This window comes from Paramisgurnus dabryanus, chromosome 11 (assembly GCF_030506205.2).
Source record: "Paramisgurnus dabryanus chromosome 11, PD_genome_1.1, whole genome shotgun sequence".
NCBI lineage: Eukaryota > Metazoa > Chordata > Actinopteri > Cypriniformes > Cobitidae > Paramisgurnus > Paramisgurnus dabryanus.
The window spans coordinates 18,993,900-19,014,738 of NC_133347.1; the positions used below are offsets into that span (position 1 = coordinate 18,993,900).

General features: G+C 36.1%; 2 protein-coding genes across 4 annotated transcripts in view; one reads left to right on the forward strand and one right to left on the reverse strand.

Moving 5' to 3' along the window:
- Positions 1 to 3,482: 3,482 nt before the first annotated feature.
- LOC135729551 (Rieske domain-containing protein) lies at positions 3,483 to 6,471 on the reverse strand. 2 transcript variants are annotated; one of them, XM_065272127.2, is made up of 4 exons: positions 6,100 to 6,471; positions 5,709 to 5,883; positions 4,213 to 4,247; positions 3,487 to 4,101 (listed from the first exon to the last, which is right to left on the reverse strand). In XM_065272127.2, exons 2-4 carry the CDS (start codon positions 5,851 to 5,853, stop codon positions 3,826 to 3,828), a joined length of 456 nt encoding a protein of 151 aa, XP_065128199.2. In that variant the 5' UTR covers positions 5,854 to 5,883; positions 6,100 to 6,471; the 3' UTR covers positions 3,487 to 3,825. The 2 variants fall into 2 exon arrangements, with proteins under 2 accessions (XP_065103347.1, XP_065128199.2); XM_065247275.2 differs by lacking the exon at positions 6,100 to 6,471 and having other exon boundaries at positions 3,483 to 4,101; positions 5,709 to 5,931.
- A 4,047-nt stretch (positions 6,472 to 10,518) lies between these two features.
- ncs1b (neuronal calcium sensor 1b) overlaps positions 10,519 to 20,839 on the forward strand; it is a 42,330-nt gene continuing 32,009 nt past the window's right edge. For both annotated transcript variants that reach the window (XM_065272121.2, XM_065272122.2), the window contains exons 1-2: positions 10,519 to 10,650; positions 11,982 to 12,952. In XM_065272121.2, coding sequence (XP_065128193.1) covers positions 12,889 to 12,952 — 64 coding nt within the window. In that variant the 5' untranslated portion in view covers positions 10,519 to 10,650; positions 11,982 to 12,888. The remainder of the gene's footprint in view (positions 10,651 to 11,981; positions 12,953 to 20,839) is intronic.

The window sequence follows — 20,839 nt, forward strand, 5'->3', positions numbered from 1 at the left end:
ACTTTGTAAACTGAAAAAATAAGCGGAGGAAGAAGATCCCCAGTTTAAGATTAATGTTAAATAATTATGTTGTTTTTCCACTTGTATTGAAATTGTTATTTTTTTATTAAAACCTTTAAAACCCGTTTTCTTTTAGTCATGGAAGTAAAAAGCAGGCTTGTAATTGCTTTAAATGTATGGCTATCCAATATCATCAAAACATAATTTACAAGTATGTAAGATAAGGTTTGTACTCTAAAAATACTTTATTTGTAACAAACAGGAGATAAAGAATTTACAAACGGCTCTTCTCACGTTTCAGCACTTTGGACAGCGGTTTTTTAGCAAAGAGTTTTTTTAAGCGTTACTTAAAAATGTTTCTCATCTCACCATATCCACAGGTACAGAGTCATCATAGACAATAAATCCGTGAGGTAGCATTAAAAAAAAAACATTTAAAAACAGACGCATTTGTTTAAAGCAAAGCATTTATTTACTTAGCAGGCTGCAGGTGAAGCAGCTCTTTGCGCCTTCTAACGTCTCATAATCTGTCCTCATTTATGTCCAAGAGATTCAATAATAATCTTTTACATTCAATCCTTTAATCTTTCATATTTAAAAGCATTTTTGTGCTGCTGCGCATTATGTACCTTGTGATAAGCAAACCCGCGTTGTCCTCCCGTGTTTAGGCGCATTTTACTAATGCGCTCTTTAAATAACATAAAACACATTGCGCCATTGACTTTAGACTTTAGACCAGGTTTTTGTTGGTCAATGGCGTAGTCTATTTTAGTTGCCTCAAAATAGCAACGCGCCAACAATGCGCCTGAACACACCTCGTTTTCAGACCAGAACGCCCATGGGCGCAAAAGGGGGCGCAAATGCAATTGCTATTTAAACAACGCGGCGCTAAACGTGAAAATTAGGGTGGAAACTAGCGAAAGACACTTGCGTCGCGCATTGCGCTGCATTGCGCCGGGTGTAAGATAGAGCCCACTGAGTTACACAGTTGCTGAACAGTACAATAGCTATTAATGATCCATTTCCCCATAAAGTAATTCCCATAGACATATTCATTAACCACACAGACAAATTGTGACAGCTGTATTTACTGCGTGCTGGACATGAGGTACATGCTTATAAACTAATAAACATTTTCATGGCATTTATGCAAAAAAGCTACCAGCTTTCTAACGTGCTTGTTTGTTTGAGTGCAACTTTGTTTTAGTTTGTTTTTGCATGTAGAATGTGGGATTAAATGGCATTAGATCAAAAGTCATTAGATCAAGACCTCAAGTACAGATATGGGCCCAGTCACGTTGAGACCGTTACATGAGTTGTTTGTCTAAATAAATAATTTAACATCTTATAAAAAGCTATATATATATATATATATATATATATATATATATATATATATATATATATATATATATATATATATATATATATATATATATATATTATATACTATTGCCTTGCTTTCTATCAGTGAACTAAATATCTTTATGTGTTGCTGTGGGATATTATCTATGTTTCTATGTTTAAGTTGCCAACCCTTAAATATCCAACCACTCATATATACAAAAAGATTAGGAAACTATCTCCTTTCACACACTTCTAGTAGTCCCTACTCTGAAGTTAACACATCAGTGTCCTGCTCACAAAATTAAAAGCATTAATAGATGCTTGACACAGAGTCTAAGCATGTTAAATCATTATTGACCATTTATTAAACAATTGTGATACAGGTTATCAGAAACAGAATCAACTTAGACAAAGAATGAAACTGCTTCTTCTTATGTTTTATGGCGGGTGGCATCCAACGTTAAGGTGCAATACAGCCACCTACTATGCTGGAGTGTGAACCAGAGTATCTACCCAAGCTTAATAAAAAAAACCATAATAATATCTATATATTTAATAAAAAAACTAACAATAATAATTATTATATTAATACAACATCAGATAATTAAATAAGAGTTTTCATCTATGTACTGTAGGGGTAACTAAAGCACATATTAAATATTTATTTATAAATTGATAGAATAATAGATGGTAAATATATATATATATATATATATATATATATATATATATATATATATATATATATATATATATATATATATATATATATATATATATATATATATATATATATATATAAACGAAGGTAAAGTAACACAAAACTTGCTGGATTTTCAGAATCAACTTAGACAAAGAATGAAACTGCATGCAAGATCCTTAACTTCTTACACCCTGAAGCTATTTTGGGGATTTTCGCCTGGATTTGGCCTACCCAATTTCAAAAGCATCCCATACCCACATGCAGAGGTTTACATACAAAAGTTTGGTATCATTTTACAGGTAACCCTTTGAAATTACATAAAACACTGTTAAAAGTGCTCAACATGGTTGTATGTGATATCAGTCCTCTAATAAACGCAAAAATAAATAGGCGCTTTTTGATGTTTTTTTCTAAAGTTTTTATTTGAAAGTATATTACTCTGGCCCTGGGTATCTCAGGTCCCTGCAGACAGTTTTGTTTGATTCCAGCAATTGTCAGCTTACAGAGGAAAAAGGAATTTTTTCTCTATCATAATCTATGCAAAAGTTATTTTACTCCAACTGAAGGGAGGAATAATACCCTTTCTGTATACAATTTCTGCCTAAGAACATTTGAAGTGTCCCCATAACCACATACAGTGGAATAAATGCAATTTCTTTATATCATTTTAAAGAAAACCCTTTGAAGTTACATAAAAAGCTGCTGTTTGTGACAAATTTTGTTATTTATGTTGTTTTTCATATGATGAAACACCAAATTTTCTTTTTTATGTTGTAAACACTGTCTTTGATAGTGTATAACTCTGGTTCTGTGTGCTCTAGCAGACTGCAGACAGTTCTGGTTGTTAGCGGCAGCAGACAGTAAACACCCCAAAAAAGAATGAACTCTTTAGCATGTCGCATTCAAAAGTTATTCTCATTTTACTAAAGGGTGTGAAAATACATTTTTCATATAAATATAAATTTTTTGTTTTGCAAATATAATAAATAGCAAGGGATTATATATGCACACAACCAAAGAAAATGCTGTGAATTGACTCATTGTTTAGAGTAGGACCTAAAATAAAAGATGGTGTATCATTTGTGGCTATATGTGCTATCTGAGGCAGTCCACACTCAAGTTTCACATATGTTTACAAAAGACCATTTTTTACCTTATTATTCATTCGATGATTGTTGGATATGTGTTGATATTAGAACAAAAATAATGCTGTAGTCTTATTCCTGAGAGTGAGAGCTTTCATTTGATATAAGACTTGCCCATGTTTGTCATTTTTGAAAAATATGAAATATGTAAATATTAAATGATATAATAAAATATTGGGGGGGTGATAGTGTAAATTAAGTGTAAATAACTTTCTTACAGTAAAAGATGTGTCAAAGTGATGCATATCTGCAGAAAGTAGAGACTCTCAGCTTTCAAACAGTATCTCATATGTGTTACTGGGGTCCATGACGGAGCATCAAAGATTAAAAGAATATTTTATATTAAGTCAAAATACGAAATTCTGGACCCGGGACAGGGTCCTCAGGGTTGAAGAGGTTTTAATATGACTGCTAATATGAACATAGTAAATAATTAATACATCAAAGTAATATAAATAAACTACATTTTTACTGAATAAATTACATAAACATAAATCTCATTAAAAGCTAACAAATACTGCTTTTTCTGATCACAAAAAATATATTTTCTATTATTCACATTCAAACCCATTTGGTCAACTGAGACTGGTGTCCCTTTTTTACCACATGCCTTTTCCACTGGGGTCACTTTTATTTCTTCATTCCTTCTTTCATAAAAGTGTCTCTGTATTTCTCCGTTTGGTAAAAATCTGAGTCAATGGCCTCTGACGAGTCATTTAAGGTGAGGTAAAGATCTCCATTGGATTCTGTCACTATGTGGACTCTTTGTTTGATCCCTTTAGAGCACCAGGTTGGTTTCAGAGGCTTCACAAAAGGGTCCACTGCCTGATAGAGTCCCTCACCTTCAGCTAATGTAATTTTATACTTATGCCATGGGCACACTATACATTTCCGTCCATCAAACTCCTTGATTGGCAAAAGAGAAAATGTAAAAGTTTAATCATTTAATACATTTGTGTCATAAGGCACATAAGTCTTTTATTAACTGACCTAATGAAACGCTTCTCAAGAACCTACCTCAATATCTCCTTTGTGCAGAGGACCTCCAGAGTCTGCAACAAATAAAAAAAGCTATCAACAAAGCTTTTTCTTAGTGGCAACACACACAATATCTATGATACGGAAACGGAAATCTATGATATGGAAACCTACGGGAACGGCAAATATTAATCATGGCAGCAGACAAGTCACAAACAAGGAATGTACTTAGCCTTTAAAATTCTCAAAATACTCATTATTTAAAAAAACTAAATATTGCACACTAGTGTTGGAAATCGCATACTGTGGTAGCAGACATTGCATTTACATTAACGCCACATTGAATGCTTAGGCCAGCTGCTGCAACATGTCAATAATGCCAACATATTATAAACACATGCAAGTAAACTCAGGAACTGTGTTTTTTCTGGATAAAAATACAAAAAACTTTCTTCACAGATTCAATGCTTTATAATCTACATGGAGTACAAAAAATTCAAAAGTTTCTTATTAACCCTTGTGGGTTGTTCAAATTTACTACCCTTTCGGGTTGTTCGTGGATGTTAAAAGCCACTAAATTAAACGGTTGTAAAAATTTATCAGATGATTTTTTTGCATAAATCTGTTAATCAACATAGTACTGATCAAAACTACCAAATGTTTACAAACATTTCATGATTTTAACTCTTTAATTGACAAGTTTATAAGTGATGTCACTTATTTGGAGAAGGAAAAAAACACAAAATGACTGATTTTCAAAATAAAAGTGATTGTGGACTGGATTTTTAAAATCTTTTCTTGGGCATGTCAAAGAATTATCCTACATTTATACTGTTTTTGACTTCCATTATAAGGACATTTTTTTGATTGCAAAGCCATGACATCCTATAATGCATGCCATGCATTCTTGATTGTTGGTGTGTTTTCCTTTTGCAAAGAGCTAAAATTTGTCATTTTTACTGTTGATCACCATGTGGCACCATTAACCCTTTAGTATGTCTTAATTAAGATTAATTTCTAGTTTGTACATGGAGTTATATGGAGTATAACAGCATATTCTCCATACACAGGGTTTGACATGGATGACAGGGTTTGACATGGATGTGAGCAAATCATTCGGTGATACTAAATTTAAAGTCGCCATGAAACGGAAGTAGCGATTGCCTTATTTTCCCCGTGGTGACGTATATCCGAATGAAACGGCTTTTGAGATGAAATAAGGCAGGGCTGGATTTGAATTTGTCCATCGAGATCTGATTGGATCGTTTGAAGTTGGGTCGTGTTGCTAATTGCTAATCGCTGCGATCTTCTCCCGGACCCCGCCCACCTGCCATACTTTTGACCGGAAGTGAAGAGAGATCGTTTTGAGGAGGGGAGGAGATTTGCATTTTTGATTAAAGATTATGAGCACACACGAATTTTTAAAAAATAATGAAGCTCACAGATAAGTCATTTGTTAATAATACCACACTATTAAAAATACATATATAGTTTTTCATTTCAATTTCATTGCGACTTTAAGATTCTTAACTCACGGTAGCAGCGAACATCCATGGCATAAAACTCCCCCTGGTGGTAAAGAACGAGAACATCTCTTCCGCCGACTGACTTCACAAGCCGTCCAGCTTTGATGTCTTCTTTCTTCCCTATGAAGTAAGAAGGTTTGGATGCAGCCATCATCTGTCCATCAGAGTTCACGTTCCCGTGTAACTTAATTAGTGATTTTAGACAAACAGAAAAGAGAGAAAAAAATAATACGTTTATTAGTAGGCAGTTTTTTAAGAACTAGTGGTTGTCCTGTAAAGAAGAAATTTTAACACCTTATAAAGTAATTGTCCGTTTCAATTAGACTAACTATGCCATAATATAATCAATTATTCATAAACCTATATTTTCAATTGAATTATGCTTTATTATAAAAAACACCTTTGATAATTGTATGAGGCTGTAACTTAGTTTACTCCAAACAGCGGTGGGTGTTATCACATAAGTAAAGCGATGTTATCTTCCAAAACACAATACGTGTGGTGGCTGTCCGTGATGATTATGAAAAAAGTTTCTTCTGTTGCAGTTTAGGAGATAATACGACGATGTCTATCTCCTCCAGCAGTCCGGTTTAAATTACATGATTATATCATCATAGTGTTTTTGTCTTTTTTATCAATTTTGCGTAATAAAGACTCGAAATTTAAAATCTCAGCCATAAGCGTCCAAAGACATCGCATATGTCCTTAAATTTCTTCGTAAAGCGTTTTTAACAGCTCTTGTTATTTTTCATGTATCACTGGAAGCCACGAAACAAACTTCATAGTAGTTCCTGTTCATTTCCGGTTTCAAAATAAGAGTTTTCATGTATGTACTGTAGGGTAACTAAAGCACATATTAAGATATTTATTTATAAATTGATAGCAAAATAATACATGGTAATTTAGCAAAATAATAGATGGTACCTTTCCCAGACAAAATATATCATACTGCTGAGTTTGTTTTTGCCAGAAAATCCCAGTTATCCACAAACTGATGTAATCTGATTATTAGAATATGTATTTATATATGTGTATTACTTCAACGAAAGCAAAGTAACACAAAAACATGCTTGAATTGTTTCTGTGCAGTATGTCAAACCTATTTATGCAAATCATGTGCTGCAGTTCAATTTACGTCCTGTAGGTGGTGATGTTGATAAGCAAAAAATTACAACGTAAAATTGCATTGTAAAGTGTATTTTAGTTTGTATAAATCCTCAGGCATATATTCTCTCTCTAGTGTTTCTATGTTATATAACAAAATTAATTAGATTTTCTTTCCATACAAGCCAAATGAAAGTATACAATTTTCGCATATTATTGAAAACCTAAGAAACTTATGAAAACAATTTTAGATAAAAAACCTAATCTTTTGTTTCGTTTGAGATATTTTTCAATTCCAAAATCTTACCAAAACTTACAGCATATTTATTTTTACACATGTTACATGAGCCAGGAAATAAGTGCAAACATACTTCAATTTATATAAAAGGTACCTGCAATACATTTAAAAATCACTTGCACAAAAGCAGATGCAGTATTACACCAAAACTTGAATGAGATAAAGACATTTGTACCTGAACATTATGAGGCAATTTCCTAATATCTCCTAAAGTATAACATATTGAGGATGTCAGTACTATTCGATTTTGGAGTGTTTCGAGTAAAACCATGTAGTCTAATACTGACAGAAGGGGACCCATGGAGATGCCCAACAATGTGCATGTTTGGCACACTGGCAGCTGATTCCCGGCCCCTTAACAATCTGTTATTGGCTATATCAAGCTCACAGTTTCACATGATTAAGAGCATTTTTAGGCATTGCACTTATTAACAAATATACCTGATATCTATTTTCTTGCCATTCAAGCACAACGTTGCCATGTTTCATCAAAATTGCTTTTGGTGTTGTTTATTTTTAACACACTTTGAAGCATGTTGTGATGAGTTCTGATAAAGACATTGGCAAACACAGAACTGAAAATCCCATTTCTACATGTATTTTTCAGGGTTGTTCACACAGGGGTACCAATAATTCCTGTTTCCACTTCCGCTGCTCTCTGATACATTTCTTATTCCCATGACACAAGTAGCTGTTAAAAACAACATTTGCTGCTTGTGTAAGAATCTGGGTTAATGCATTCTTCTCAGTAAGACATGTGCTGGATCCCAAACCGCCTACTTCCATACTATATAGTACGCAAAGTAGCGCTTTTTACGTACTATATAGTATGGAAGTATGCGGTTTGGGATCCAGCTACAGTTTACATTAAAAAAACGGAGTTCCACCTCCAAAACCATTCCCACACATTCAACCTCCCCAGCCGATACTGGTCTGCTGTTTAAAACATTCAATTTTCTAAATGGTAGAAGCAAATGTTTGTAACTCATGAAGGAAATAACAAACAACCTAACAGACATGGAAGATGATGTTACCACCTGTTGTTTGTCTACATAAAAAGGCTATCAATTCATTATTTTATAACTTTTGTAAATCTGCAATTTCTTAATGATTAGATTGCTGATGTTGTACATAATACCATCTTCATCTTCCAGACAAAACATCCGTTTTGCACTGTGTTAGAGGTCCAAACATTATTTTAGATTGACAACATTTATAACATTTGAATTAGGGTTAAAAAAGGCTTTATAATTATTTTAATATTCACTGACATTAGGAAAAGTCTCTTTCTTCGCTGTTTTATCATGCTGTTTTATTTTTCAGGTCTCTCAAATAAATGAGTTGTTATACGATGATAAAAGAAAGCATATAGCATACTATAAATAGCTTTATAATTATTTTTATTTACATGATACACAGCTGCATGTTGGTAACTTCTTGTTATTTTAACATATTAGTTTAGTCTAGATCAGGGTTTTCCAACATTTTTGTGAGCAAGGGCTACCACAATGGATAAAACAATGTGGAGAGCTACTTTTTGATATTTATCTACTGAAAACGTTTTTGTTTTACTTGTTGATTCTATTTTATTTTACTTGTTGATATGTTTTATCATTGTTTAAAATGTTAGCATACATAAATGAAGCCATATAAAAAATATGCAATATATATAATATTTAAACAAATCTTTAACAATTAAATATGATGAGTTAAAAGATTGAGATTTTTTTCTATATTACATAGCATCTAAATAAGATTATAATATATAGGTTAATGTCATGGGCTTTCTTTCTTTTCTTTCCTTCTAAGTCATTTAGTTGGTAATTCCTGGTTCTTTTTATAAACATTAAGCTCTTCTTATAGAAAAGTGACATATCTGTCAGTGAATTTGAATAAATGAATGAATTTTAAAGTGCACCTATTTCATTGTTAAAAACAATGTGGTGTATTGGTATAATACAATATGTCCGTGTTGTTTATGGTTAAAAAAACATTATTTTCCACATACTGTAAATTTTTAATGCTCCAAATTTCCCTCTCTTCTCATCAATTTGAAAAGCGTTGTGTCCCTGATTGGCCAGCTAATCTGTACGTTGTGATTGACCCGAATACCTCTGACATCAGCCAGAAATGTGACGCTCCTTACCATGTTTGAAAGATTCGGTCATGATGCAATGCTAACAGGATTTTACCTACAGACTGTAGCCGTTTCTCAAAACCAAGTACGCCGAACTCGGACTTGTGTCCTTCGTAGTTCGAACTTGCAAGTTCAGACTCGGAAGAACGAACTCCTGACGCGAAATGCATTCTGGGAAACGTCGCTGTCATAAGTCCACACAAGTCTCCTCTGATGCATCCTCGATAAAATGGGCGGATCAATAACACATCCGGGGATTTTATGTGAACTTGGGCTTGATGCGAACTTTGAATTGGAACAGTACTTGGGCCGCGACTGATGACGTTTCACAAGTCCACAAGAACACAAGTACAGACAAGAACGCATATTGAGAAACGGCTTGTGAGTCCAAGCGGGAGGAATTATGATACCCTTACGAAAATTAACCATGGTTTTATTGTGGTAAAAGTGTAGTAACCATGTTTTTTTGGTCAATTGATTACTATGAGCAAAGCCATGGTTTTACTACACTAACCATGGTTTAACTATGGTTTTTGAAAACCATGGTTGTCAAAACCATGGTTATTTTGTGGTAACCATGGTTTTACTACAGTAACCATGGTTTTTTGGTCTTAACTGTAGTAAAACCATGGTTAATTTGTCTACATCACCAGTCCCAGGAAGTAAACTGTTGCCTCCAATCCATGTTTTTGTTGTAGTCCAAGAAAATAGATTAACGGTGAAAACGATAACTCGCGCCATCCTTTACTTTGGGGTTTGTACCTTTTGCATATCGTTAACATGTACTAATATGCACTGACATAACAAGGAAATGCAAAAACGTAAATCAGACCATAGGTGCCCTTTACCCTACAAAAATTAACCATGGTTTTAAAAATTGTAGTAACCATATTTTTGGTGTATTGATTACTATCAGCAAAACCATGGTTTTACTACAGTAACCATGTTTTTTTTTAATAGTAAAACCATAATTTTCATAAGGGTAATTCAATCTATTGACAAACGTTAAAACTTGAGAAGTTTGTTTTTTGCCAACTGGCAGATATGTTTTCTTGTTAAGCATAAACTCAATTGACTTTAGTTTTGTTTAGAAATGAGACTTTTACTTTTTAAGTATATCTTGATATAAATTTTTTAGATAGCCTATTTGTACAGAAAAACACGATCAAAATACTGAGTCAGACTTTTTTTTTGCAGTGTAAACTAAGTATAATTTAGGTAAATACACCCAAAAGAAACTTAAGGGTTAATGTCAGAGCGATGAATCTAATTTGTTCAGCCGCTAGACTAGAGTCTGTGAGAGAGCAGTGTCGTCTGAATGAACTCTCTGTTACAGACTCGCCGACAACCCCAAACACAACCTGAAAGACGATATGTGCTGTTCAAAACAACGCTAAGTAGCCTACGACTCGGTAAGTGACATAACACGATGACTTTCATTCAAAAACCTTACGTATTAAAAAAAGACACCCGAGAAATGGATTTTTAAACTGTGTGACACGTTGCGTGATGGCAAGATGCCCTTACAGTAAAACGCCATGCGAGTTCCTATGGATACAGTCAACTATTCAGTTTCACAGCGCTTTTAAAATGAAAGTACTTGAGGAAATCTGTTGAAATGTATTCATAGTGACCTGTACGATTTAAGTTACTTAAATAAAAGCGGTCCCTAAGACCCGACAGTTTGCCTATTGAAAATATGCTATGGCGGTAATCGTGTTAACACACGTAATTTAGTTATTTAGGCGTAGTTAGCCTCATGCTCAAACGAGACTTGGTGATAGCGGTACAGTAAGTTACCATGGTAACCTAAGTTTCAAATGAGCTACAATTATTGTTAAGAGCTAAAAAATAGCTGTAAATCATAGTAATACATGTTATTGTGTATTTTTTTAATATGTCAATAACTCTATACTTCCTCCTCTTAAAGATGCAAATACTTTAATGCATCCACCATTTAATGGCATTTGCAGGCAGTGAACACACATTTTGCATAGTTAAAATGATAGCAGGAGATATTAGCCTTGGTGCTTAGTATTACAATGAGGGCATAATGTAATATTTGGTCTCATAAATTGTTATAAATGTTCTCTGTTGTGTGTGCTGTGTGTTATGTCTGATTCTGCACATTCTCCCAGAATGATTTGCTGTGTGCTGATAACAAGATCAGAGAAGGATTTGTTTTTCATTTAGCCCCACAGCTTTAAAGACGACATATGAAAATCACACTTTTTCCATGTTTAAGTGCTATAATTAGGTCCCTAGTGCTTGTATCAACCTGGAAAATGTGAAAAAAACAACAACTCAGTAACTTAGTTTTGGTAAACCATTCTCTGCAAGCATAAGAAAAAATACGTAATTGAAATTTGGCTCCCCTTGTGATGTCAGAAGGGGATAATATCACCAATAAACACCAAATATAATAAACACCAAAGTTTGCGAATAGTTAAATCGAAGTAAACTCTATGCAAACCAAATTTAGAATCCTTGTAATACAACTTGACTAATTCAGTTTGACCCCACATCTGAGCATATTGATCCACTTGCAGTGCTGGCAAGAGAACGGTGTATCGTGCCAGCCGTATGCACAGAGCAAAAATCCTTCTCATGAAAGTCAAGTGTGAGAGATATCTGCATGGAGGAGAGTGTTTGGTCAGCGGTTTCCCCTCGATGGCTCTATCAAGATTAAAGGCGTTGTTATCTTTAGATTGCATTCTAACCTCATTGCGGTTTGTGTCCACAGTGTTTGGAGGTTACTCTGGACAACCAGACCTTGGCAAACAGGAGTTGCCTGAAGATAAGCAGACAGCAGTTACCAAGAGAGGATGAATATCTTATGTCTGCTCTGAAGAGGCATAGGAAAGAGTGCCGACTGTGACACTTGGAAAATTGATTATAACCGGCTTCCACATTTCGCCTGATGCGATCAGTGGTGGTGATCCAGAGCCGCCCTGTTCACTGAGTCCAGATGATAGAGGATCCGGCCTTTTTCTCATCTTCTCCACTTTAAAACGGCATCATTAGTCACTGTCATTGCTCTGTGCTATTGCAGATCGTGTCACCTTTTACCAGAAACACAGCGACTTTTTCGTAGTGCCAACAACAAGGAGCACCTTATTTCGGCTACCAAGACGACAAGGGAGAGTCACTCAGTGCTCACAAGGCAGAGGCAGGGAGGGAGCAGAAGGAGTCAGAGAAAAAGAGACGAGCAGGGTGGGTGGAGAGGCTCAGATTGAATTGGCGCTCAAGTGCGAGTGAGCAGGCGAGCACTCAGAAGCAGCAAATAAGTGTCTATAGTAACCAGTGGCACTCTGAAAGACCTTTCAAAGCCACGGTCAGCCTCTTAGCCTTGTACAGAACGAATGGCTTTTATTTGATGAGGAGCAACAGTTCAAAAGTACTGATCGGAGGCAACCGTAATTGAAGATGGATTTTTAAGAGAGCGGGAGTAGTTGATACAGAGGCCCTGGAAGTAATGCAATGGGTGGATTTCCTTGGATTTGTTTTCAGTGCTGATCTGTTCATCACTTTGTTGCCGTGGCTAAGATTTTCGGTATAAGGGGAAGCCACCTTTTAAAGATACTGGTAAGGGTCACTTCCAAACTGGAACCTGCAAGCTTTCTGGAGGAGGTCAAAGTTAAGTGGAGAGCATGGGGAAGTCGAACAGCAAGCTCAAACCAGAGGTGGTGGAGGAATTGACCAGGAAGACATACTGTAAGTAATGGTACTTTTTGTATTTACTTACTGTTAATAAGTGTTACTCATTGATTTTCACCTTATTTTAGTTTTTATATAAAAAGCCGTATAGGTGATTAAAACATATTTTATATCTTTCAGTCCAGCTTCTGCATGTACTAATGAATAATTAACAAGTGTGAGCTAGTTGTTTCAAAGACAAAAAAGAAACATCAAAGTGTAAAAATCATTCAACATCCATACACATTTTGATAGAAAATCTTGATTCCCATGCCATCACAAATTGTGATTAGCCGAATCCTGGAAGTGGACCTAATCAGAATGTTTTTAAAGCCCTCCAATTGGGACTCGAGCTTTATGAATATGCAAATAGGCAAGTCTTGAGATCTGCAATCAGACTGGTGGTTGCCCAGAGAGATATCTGAAAGTGGCTTGCGCTCTGCCAGTGAAGGAGACTGGGTTTCCATGGAAGCGAAAGCTATATATGAAAAGGCATGAGCTAGGTCTCTATTCTTACACTAGTACACAGTACGTAAGTATCTGGAAATGCTTAAGGCACAAATCACTGTAGGCCATTACATAACTATAATACATATCATCCAGAGAGTGAGTTTCTCAAAATGTAGAACATTTTCTATCTTTTATCCGAGTAATGGTCTGGAACACAACACATGCACATAAATATGGGGAGGGTGGGGGACTTTCTGCATCCATAGTTTACAAATATAACATATATCCCCAACTGGAGTACAGAGGATTATTCATCATTATTAGTGACAGCTCTAAAATCAAATTTGGTCACTATACTGTAACTTAGGGTTATTAAAAAAATTATAATATATAGATCTCCCCTATTTTTAATTAAGAAATTACCAGCCTCCTGAAAACAAGCCAAGGCACTGCAAGTAAATAGTGTTTTTCCTAATACACATTGAACGCTGTAGGCAGTGCTGTTTTTTGGAAGCATGCAGATATAGAATGAGAGCTGACAGCGAATGGCTTCCTAATAACTGTGTGTGCGGTGTGCAGAGCTCTGTGGTGGGTGCTGCATGGAAAAGCATTGGGCAGGAAATTACAGCGTGGAGGAAAATGTGCCTCCGTGCTGGGATGGGCTCCATCATTCGGGCCCTCCATCATTTCTTTCCTTCTTTCTTTCTTTCTTTCTTTCTTTCTTATGTTCTGTCTCAATCTCTCTCTTCCATATAATTCACTCTCTGTGAGCATAGAAGGAAATACTATAATTAATGTCTTATCAGTTCTGCCTTGCAGTGAAGGACAATGTATTTCTCTTTCTATATGTGTAGCACTCTACCTTCCACTCTCTCTCTCTCTTTTTCAGCAGTCCCTTATCTTACCTCCTTTGTTGTTTTTTCCTTGTCCCCATTTGTTATCTTTATCAGTTGCTCCTTCTTTTATTGTGGCATGTCTTTCAACTCTTCATGAGCTCGTAGCGTGTTGCCAAAAAGTATTTATTTAACAGCTGCATATTTTTAGGTGTGCCCTGCCAGCTCTATTTTCTGACTACTGTAGGCTTATTTAAGGTGCGTTTGAAGGGTAGGCTAAATTTACAATCGCTTTTAAATTTACTAAAAGCTTTTTTTATAAATTTGGTCTTATGCGGCCTGACCAGGAACAATGTTTTAGTGAGAAAAAGTCCTTTGTCTTCAGTTTTACAACAATGCCATTGACATATTGTCATTTGTTAAATGCAATTTTGAGAGGTATGGTTAAGATGGTTTGTTTGGTTTATATTGGCTTTCAACCATTTCTCTTTATAAATTAAACAATATCAAACAAACAAGAGTGCTGCTGTACCCGATATAAAGAATGTGGCCACAGGTTATCTTATTCTGCTTATATGAAATGCTAATGTTAATATTGTTTTTAAAAGCAAACAAAAATTGCACTTTTTTGTGATTTACTGTTTTCTTCATAAAACATACAAAATTCTGTGAAAATACAGCTTGATATCTTTAAGTTCATGCTAATGCTGCTGTCTCAATGTGAAATCAATGAGTGAAATCATTGAGTGGATTACACAGACGGGGTCACATATTAATTTGCTCTCCCTTAAAGGAACACGCCCACATTTTGGGAAATTAGCTTATGCACCATATCCCCCAGAGCTAGATAAGTCCATACATACCTTTCTCATCTCTGTGCGTGCTGTAACTCCGCCAGCTTAGCTTAGCACAAAGACTGGAAGTGAATGGCTTCAGCTAGCAAACGCTCCCAATAAGTGACAAAATAACGCAAACGTTTTCCTATTTATATGTTTTGATTTGTATAGTCACACCGTGTACAAATAACAAGGTCATATGAGACACAGCCATCTTTTAAAAGTATACATACTGGGAACTATATTCTCCGAAGGCGAAGCACTGCTACTTGGGCGGAGTGATTTGCACAACTCTGACCGAACTCTCTGCTCCTCACCAGGGGGGTTCTCGGGTACTGCGAGCAAATCACTCTGCACAGTAGCAGTGCTTCGCCTTCTGAGAATATACTTCCCAGCAGTTTGCTAGTTGGAGCCATTCACTTCCAGTCTTTGTGCTAAGCTAAGCTAGCGGGGGCTGCGTCAGACAGAGTTACAGCACGCACGGAGATGAGAAAGGTATCTAAGGACTTATCTAACTATAGGGGATACTGTGAATAAGCTAAATTCCCAAATTGTGGGCTTGTTACTTTACAGGGGACATATCATGAAAATGTAAGTGCTATAATTGGTTCCCCAGTGCATCTTTCAACTTAGAAAATGTGAAAAAGATCAGCTCAGTAACTTAGTTTTGGTAAACCATTCTCTGTAAGAATGTGAAAAAATGGATCATTGAAATTTGGCTCCCCTATGATGTCAGAAGGGGATCTTATTATAATAATAGATAACTCATTTGCATTTTAAAGGACACCCAAAAACGGCACATTTTTGCTCACACCTACAAAGTGGCAATTTTAACACGCTATAATACATTATTTATATGATATTTTAAGCTAAAACTTCACATACCTACTCTGGGGACACCAAATATTTATTTTACGTCTTTAAAAAGTCTTGTGAAATGTCCTCTTTCATGCTTAATGTTACTGGTTTGATTCAATCTGCCACAACCAGTATGCGTTCATGTGAATTAAAGGGTGGCTTAACTTGTTTTACAGCTGTGGAGGATGTGCTGTTGTACAGTATGTGTTTATTTTTTATGAGTGGGCTACATGATTGAGTTTCACATGTGGAGCAAAGGGAAGCGTGCATAAACACACACTATGTAGGCAGAAGACTCCCTGTCCTTAGTGTTCTGTTTTGATGGGAAGATCTTGAACAAAAGCTTCTCATCCAGCGCACTGGCTCGCCTATTCAGAGTGCAATGAAACCGTTTTGCCATGCCATTTAACTAAAAATATGGGGAATTTCTCAACTGCCATTATGTAACAGTGGCCGATGGCATTTTCATTTTAATAGCAATCGTTGAATTGTATAATAGAGGTCATATCTCTCAGTATTGATCGGAGCTACCGTAGAAGCTCTCTAGTAAATTGTAGCTTCAAAGCATTGAACATTAAAGGCCTCAATGATTTAATGAGGCAAATTCAAATGAAATGCGTATAGCATTGCCAGTTCAGTGACATAACTAATGTGTGAAGTATTTGTCTACAAGTGCGTTTTTTTTATTGAATATTATCCACTTTGAGCAGATAAGAAATATTAAAGTTGTTAAAGTTATTTTCACATTTAGCAGATTTGCCTGCAGTTGACATTTTAAGCTCCTATTGAAGTGCTGGTGACCATATAAATGTAATACAGTCTCTTAGTTTTTTCAGTATGCAAGGTTGAAGTCTTAATTTGTTAGTTATTTTGCTCTCACTGTCTCACTATCAGGAAGGTCCATCATTTCTCATGCCTTTCTACATCACGTTTACCAAAGCTTGAAGTTCAAATGATTTGTTTACCCCTGATCCCGCCTCTACAATGATTTCCGGTGCCTTTGCAATGGGCCGCAACACAATATCTAAAAGATCTTCAACAATTTGTGGTACTTGTACAAACAGAGCTTGGCTCCAGAAACAAAGCGAGTAATTAACTGAATGTTAGATGTTTTGTTGCTATTTAACGACGGCATTTCTTTCAAGCAGATCATTGAGAAATTCAGTACAAGAGATCTGATTGTCTGATCGTCGTCATCAGTTTTAGTAAAAAAAGGCGAACTTTAAAGCAGTAGCCCATATTTTTTTCACCCTCAAGCCATCCTGTATATCCTATATATGACTTTCTTCTTTCAGTGCATCCATCAAAATATAATACAGCCTTGAAAATGGTGCACTATCCAATGCCATTATAGATCTAAATAGAGCCTAGGATATTACTTAATATAACACTGACTGTGTTAAAGAAGAAAGTCATATACACCTAGGACTACTTTTCAATTCTGGGTGAACTATTCCTTAAGCATCATTTATCATTTTATAGGTCAACGATGTGAATGGTGCCCTTTGTCAAAATGCTGCTAAATCTGTTAGCAATTTGTTTGCTTAAGTTGTAACATTGGTGTTAGATGAATTGTTATCTGAACATATACTGTACATGTTTCGGAGTTAGTCACAAAGTTTGTCAAGATGACCTAAGTGCACAATGTGATCCGTTGAAAAAGTATGATGTCTGAACCTGATTTTCTCTGTGGAAAGAAATGTTGTCAAATTGGGCAGATGCTGATATTAATAACTCCCCATCCGAGATAATAGCTGACAGACTGCTTGAGGAGTTAGACATTTTTTCTTACTTATGACAACTATAGCCTCCCCTGGGAAAGAAACCGCACATCTGTTTAAAGGTGCTGATGTGTAAATGGTAGCCATTTGGAAAGCTGTTGTATTAACGTGTGAGTAACAAATGTGGAAAAGGTAATTTTACTGCAATTTAACAGGGTTTGTGTGTGAAAGTGGTTATTAACTGGCTGGACACAACCACCAACAATCTACACTAATTGACAAACAAGGGACACATGGACACAGTTAGAACAGGGTAAACAAAAACAAGAATTTTCACAAACTTTATACAGTAGCCTTTAACAATATCACTGTTTATTTGAGCTTTACTATTTTGGACCGGACTATCTGTTTGCCTGACAAAAGAGTTTTCCAGGGTCCTGTTTAAAATAATATATTTTTGCAATATGTAATGTATTATTTTATATTCTGTAACGTAATGGAGAGAAATATGTAGGAAAATATTTGTAACAATAGTAACAATATAGCATTTAAAAGATATTTTAAGCCACTGATATAAAGTTAGAAATAAAGTGTAATCACAAATAACGTATTTATTGCAAAATTTTAAAGCAGAACCAAAAGTAGTTAAAATGACGATGTGCTGCAGCTGCGGTCTGGAGTGAAGTACAGAGAAGTATTAAAGTTATTAATCCTAGACGAGAATTTGATTCTGGCTTCTTTCTGTAAAGGCGCGCATTTCAAAATTCAAAAGTATACTTAAAGACTGCAATCATTGTCGCAAATCTCTTGACGTATCACACAAGAGCCAATGAGCATTTGATCTCACTGCTGTAAAGGTTCTTGTGGCGCTACATTTAAATTCAAATTCATAACGAACGCGAGATATGCCGTTTACGATAAAAATACGCTGATAAAAACTGGGACCAAGATCGCTGGCTAAAGAGCTGAATTTAGATCTGTTCCTCGCAATCGTATTAATTTTTAAGATGTGGATTGCAGTGAATTATTAAAATTAACATCTTTTGTGAATTCATGATGTGTCTTGGTGTAATATTGTTGCATAGGATAAGACTGCACAGAAAAAATATTACAGAATGGTTAAATGATTACAGAAATGTTATTCATTTTAAGGTTTTAAAGTGTTGTCTTATTTTATATTGTGTTATTCTCTGAAAGTTTTGAAAATGTCATTAGAAAAATGAGTAATTAAAAAAAAAAAAAAGTCTAAAAATATGACAGAAAACATGTCATTAATGAGTAAGAAACGCCCACTACACCATCAGCTCCGATGGAACACCCATTTTTTAACCCGTTTTCACCAGAGATTATGAAAAATACACAGAAAATGTCAGAGATAGTTTCATTTTGGTTTGTTCACACTGTTAATGATTTTTTTGGAATCTGTGCATGCGTTACACACATCTCGTAAAGACCTGTGACATGTACTGCATTTGTAATCATGCACTTGTAATTTTACGCACTTAAGTCTTAAGTTTAAGCTTATTATCGGTGATTTCTCTCTTGAGAAACCACACATGTGCTTTTTTTCCCAATTCAACCTATTCTGTTATGCAAGCCAACAGTCTCAGTTTCAGCACATAAAGTGACAAGCTCCCTGATCTCTGTCTATTTCCAGTTTGCAGATATTGTGAATGTTGATCTGCATTTAAAGCCCCTGTGCCAAAGAGCTGAATGAGAACTTTTTGTTGCAGTGACACACTCAAATCCCTTATGGCATTGTTACTGCCTTTTGTTCACACAGGACACATTCCGGAAATGTTGCGGCAATGTTACTAGGGGCGCACTCACACTATCCAAACCAAACCGCGCTCGGGCGCCTTTGACCCCCAAAGCCTGGTTTGTTTGACTAGTGTGATCGCTCTGTTCTACGCCCGGGCGCGGATTGGTTAATCGCGCTGCGGCCGGGTTGCAGAGGTCGGCCGGAGCGCAGTTCACTTGGGCTCAGGCGCGGAAGGCTGTAGTGTGAGCGCAATCGCGCCTGAGCGCGATTCAAAAGGTGAAGACGTCAGTTGCGCGACCACTCACGTTCATCTGCCTCCGTAAAAACCTTTTGATGCGAGCAGGGGGGTTACGTGAATGTCCGAGCTGCACACGTGACAAATCAACTAAGCAATATGATGACATGTAAGAGGGCTGTCTGTAATTGCGCACCAAACGACTCCGAATAAAAAACACAGACTTATCATTACGGTGGGTTTCAGTTTTAAGAGAGAGCTTTACTTCCTGCTTTTTTCAAAACAATTGCATCTTAATGACGAAAGCGCGCCCGGACTCGGATCGATAAAAAGTGCAGTGTGAGTGCGTGCACCTGGAGGGGTGACAATCGCCCTGGGGCATGGTTTGGTTTGGATAATGTGAGTGCGCCCTAGGTCCCCTTTACGGGAGTGATCCCAGAAACAATTATGGGACATGTTTGTGTTCACACAGAAGGAACACCTGCAATTTTATGGGACTTTCCAGGATAACCATGCTGTGTGAATGAGGTTTTAGTCACCTTTACGAGAGCCATCCCAGAATCATGTTTGTGTTTACACAGAAGGCACACTGGCAATTTAAAGGCAATTTTCTAGGATCAGTGTGCTGTGCGAAATGGGATATACTGAAGCAAGAAATGTATAGCTTTAATTCACTGCAGTCCACTTTGCATAAATGTGAATAGACGGTTCTAGGTTATAAAACATTTTAGAACTTTGGATGCAAGTTTATCAGCAATGAAAAAACCTTGCAGCTTTCAGCTCGTATGTTCACTCCTACACAAGCTGTTATTTGAAGAGGAGTTCTCTCTAAATTCCCCGCTCTCTCTCTCCTCACATATGGAGCATGACACTCTCTAAGGAGGTTTTAATGAGATGTGATGAAGTTAGACAGTGGACTCTCTCACTTCAGGTGCCTTTTGTTTGTAAGCTCCCTACTGCACAAACAGCTGTAGTTTACTGCTAATAGCCTTTCAGATGATCAACAAGTCATCAATTTCCAAACCAATCAAGCTGCCATTAGACAAATGGTGGAGTGACAGTTTGAAGGATCTAAACTAAACCCATGCTGGGCTGATTTTCATATCCTGTGCTGGCTGTGGGTACTGATTCATTTTGTGACAGGTTTTGTAGTAATGGATACCAAGCTTTCAGGTTACTGCTGTTTCCCAGCAACAACATAACTGTACTG

What these genes read in the sequence shown, in the direction of transcription:
- LOC135729551 (XM_065247275.2), bottom strand. Translation starts at nt 5,853, where the DNA reads ATGATGGCTGCATCCAAACCTTCTTACTTCATAGGGAAGAAAGAAGAC. An exon ending in CATGGATGTTCGCTGCTACC is followed by an intron (nt 4,248 to 5,708) that starts GTGAGTTAAGAA and finishes TATTTGTTGCAG; the next exon opens with ACTCTGGAGGTCCTCTGCAC. An exon ending in TGCACAAAGGAGATATTGAG is followed by an intron (nt 4,102 to 4,212) that starts GTAGGTTCTTGA and finishes TTGCCAATCAAG; the next exon opens with GAGTTTGATGGACGGAAATG.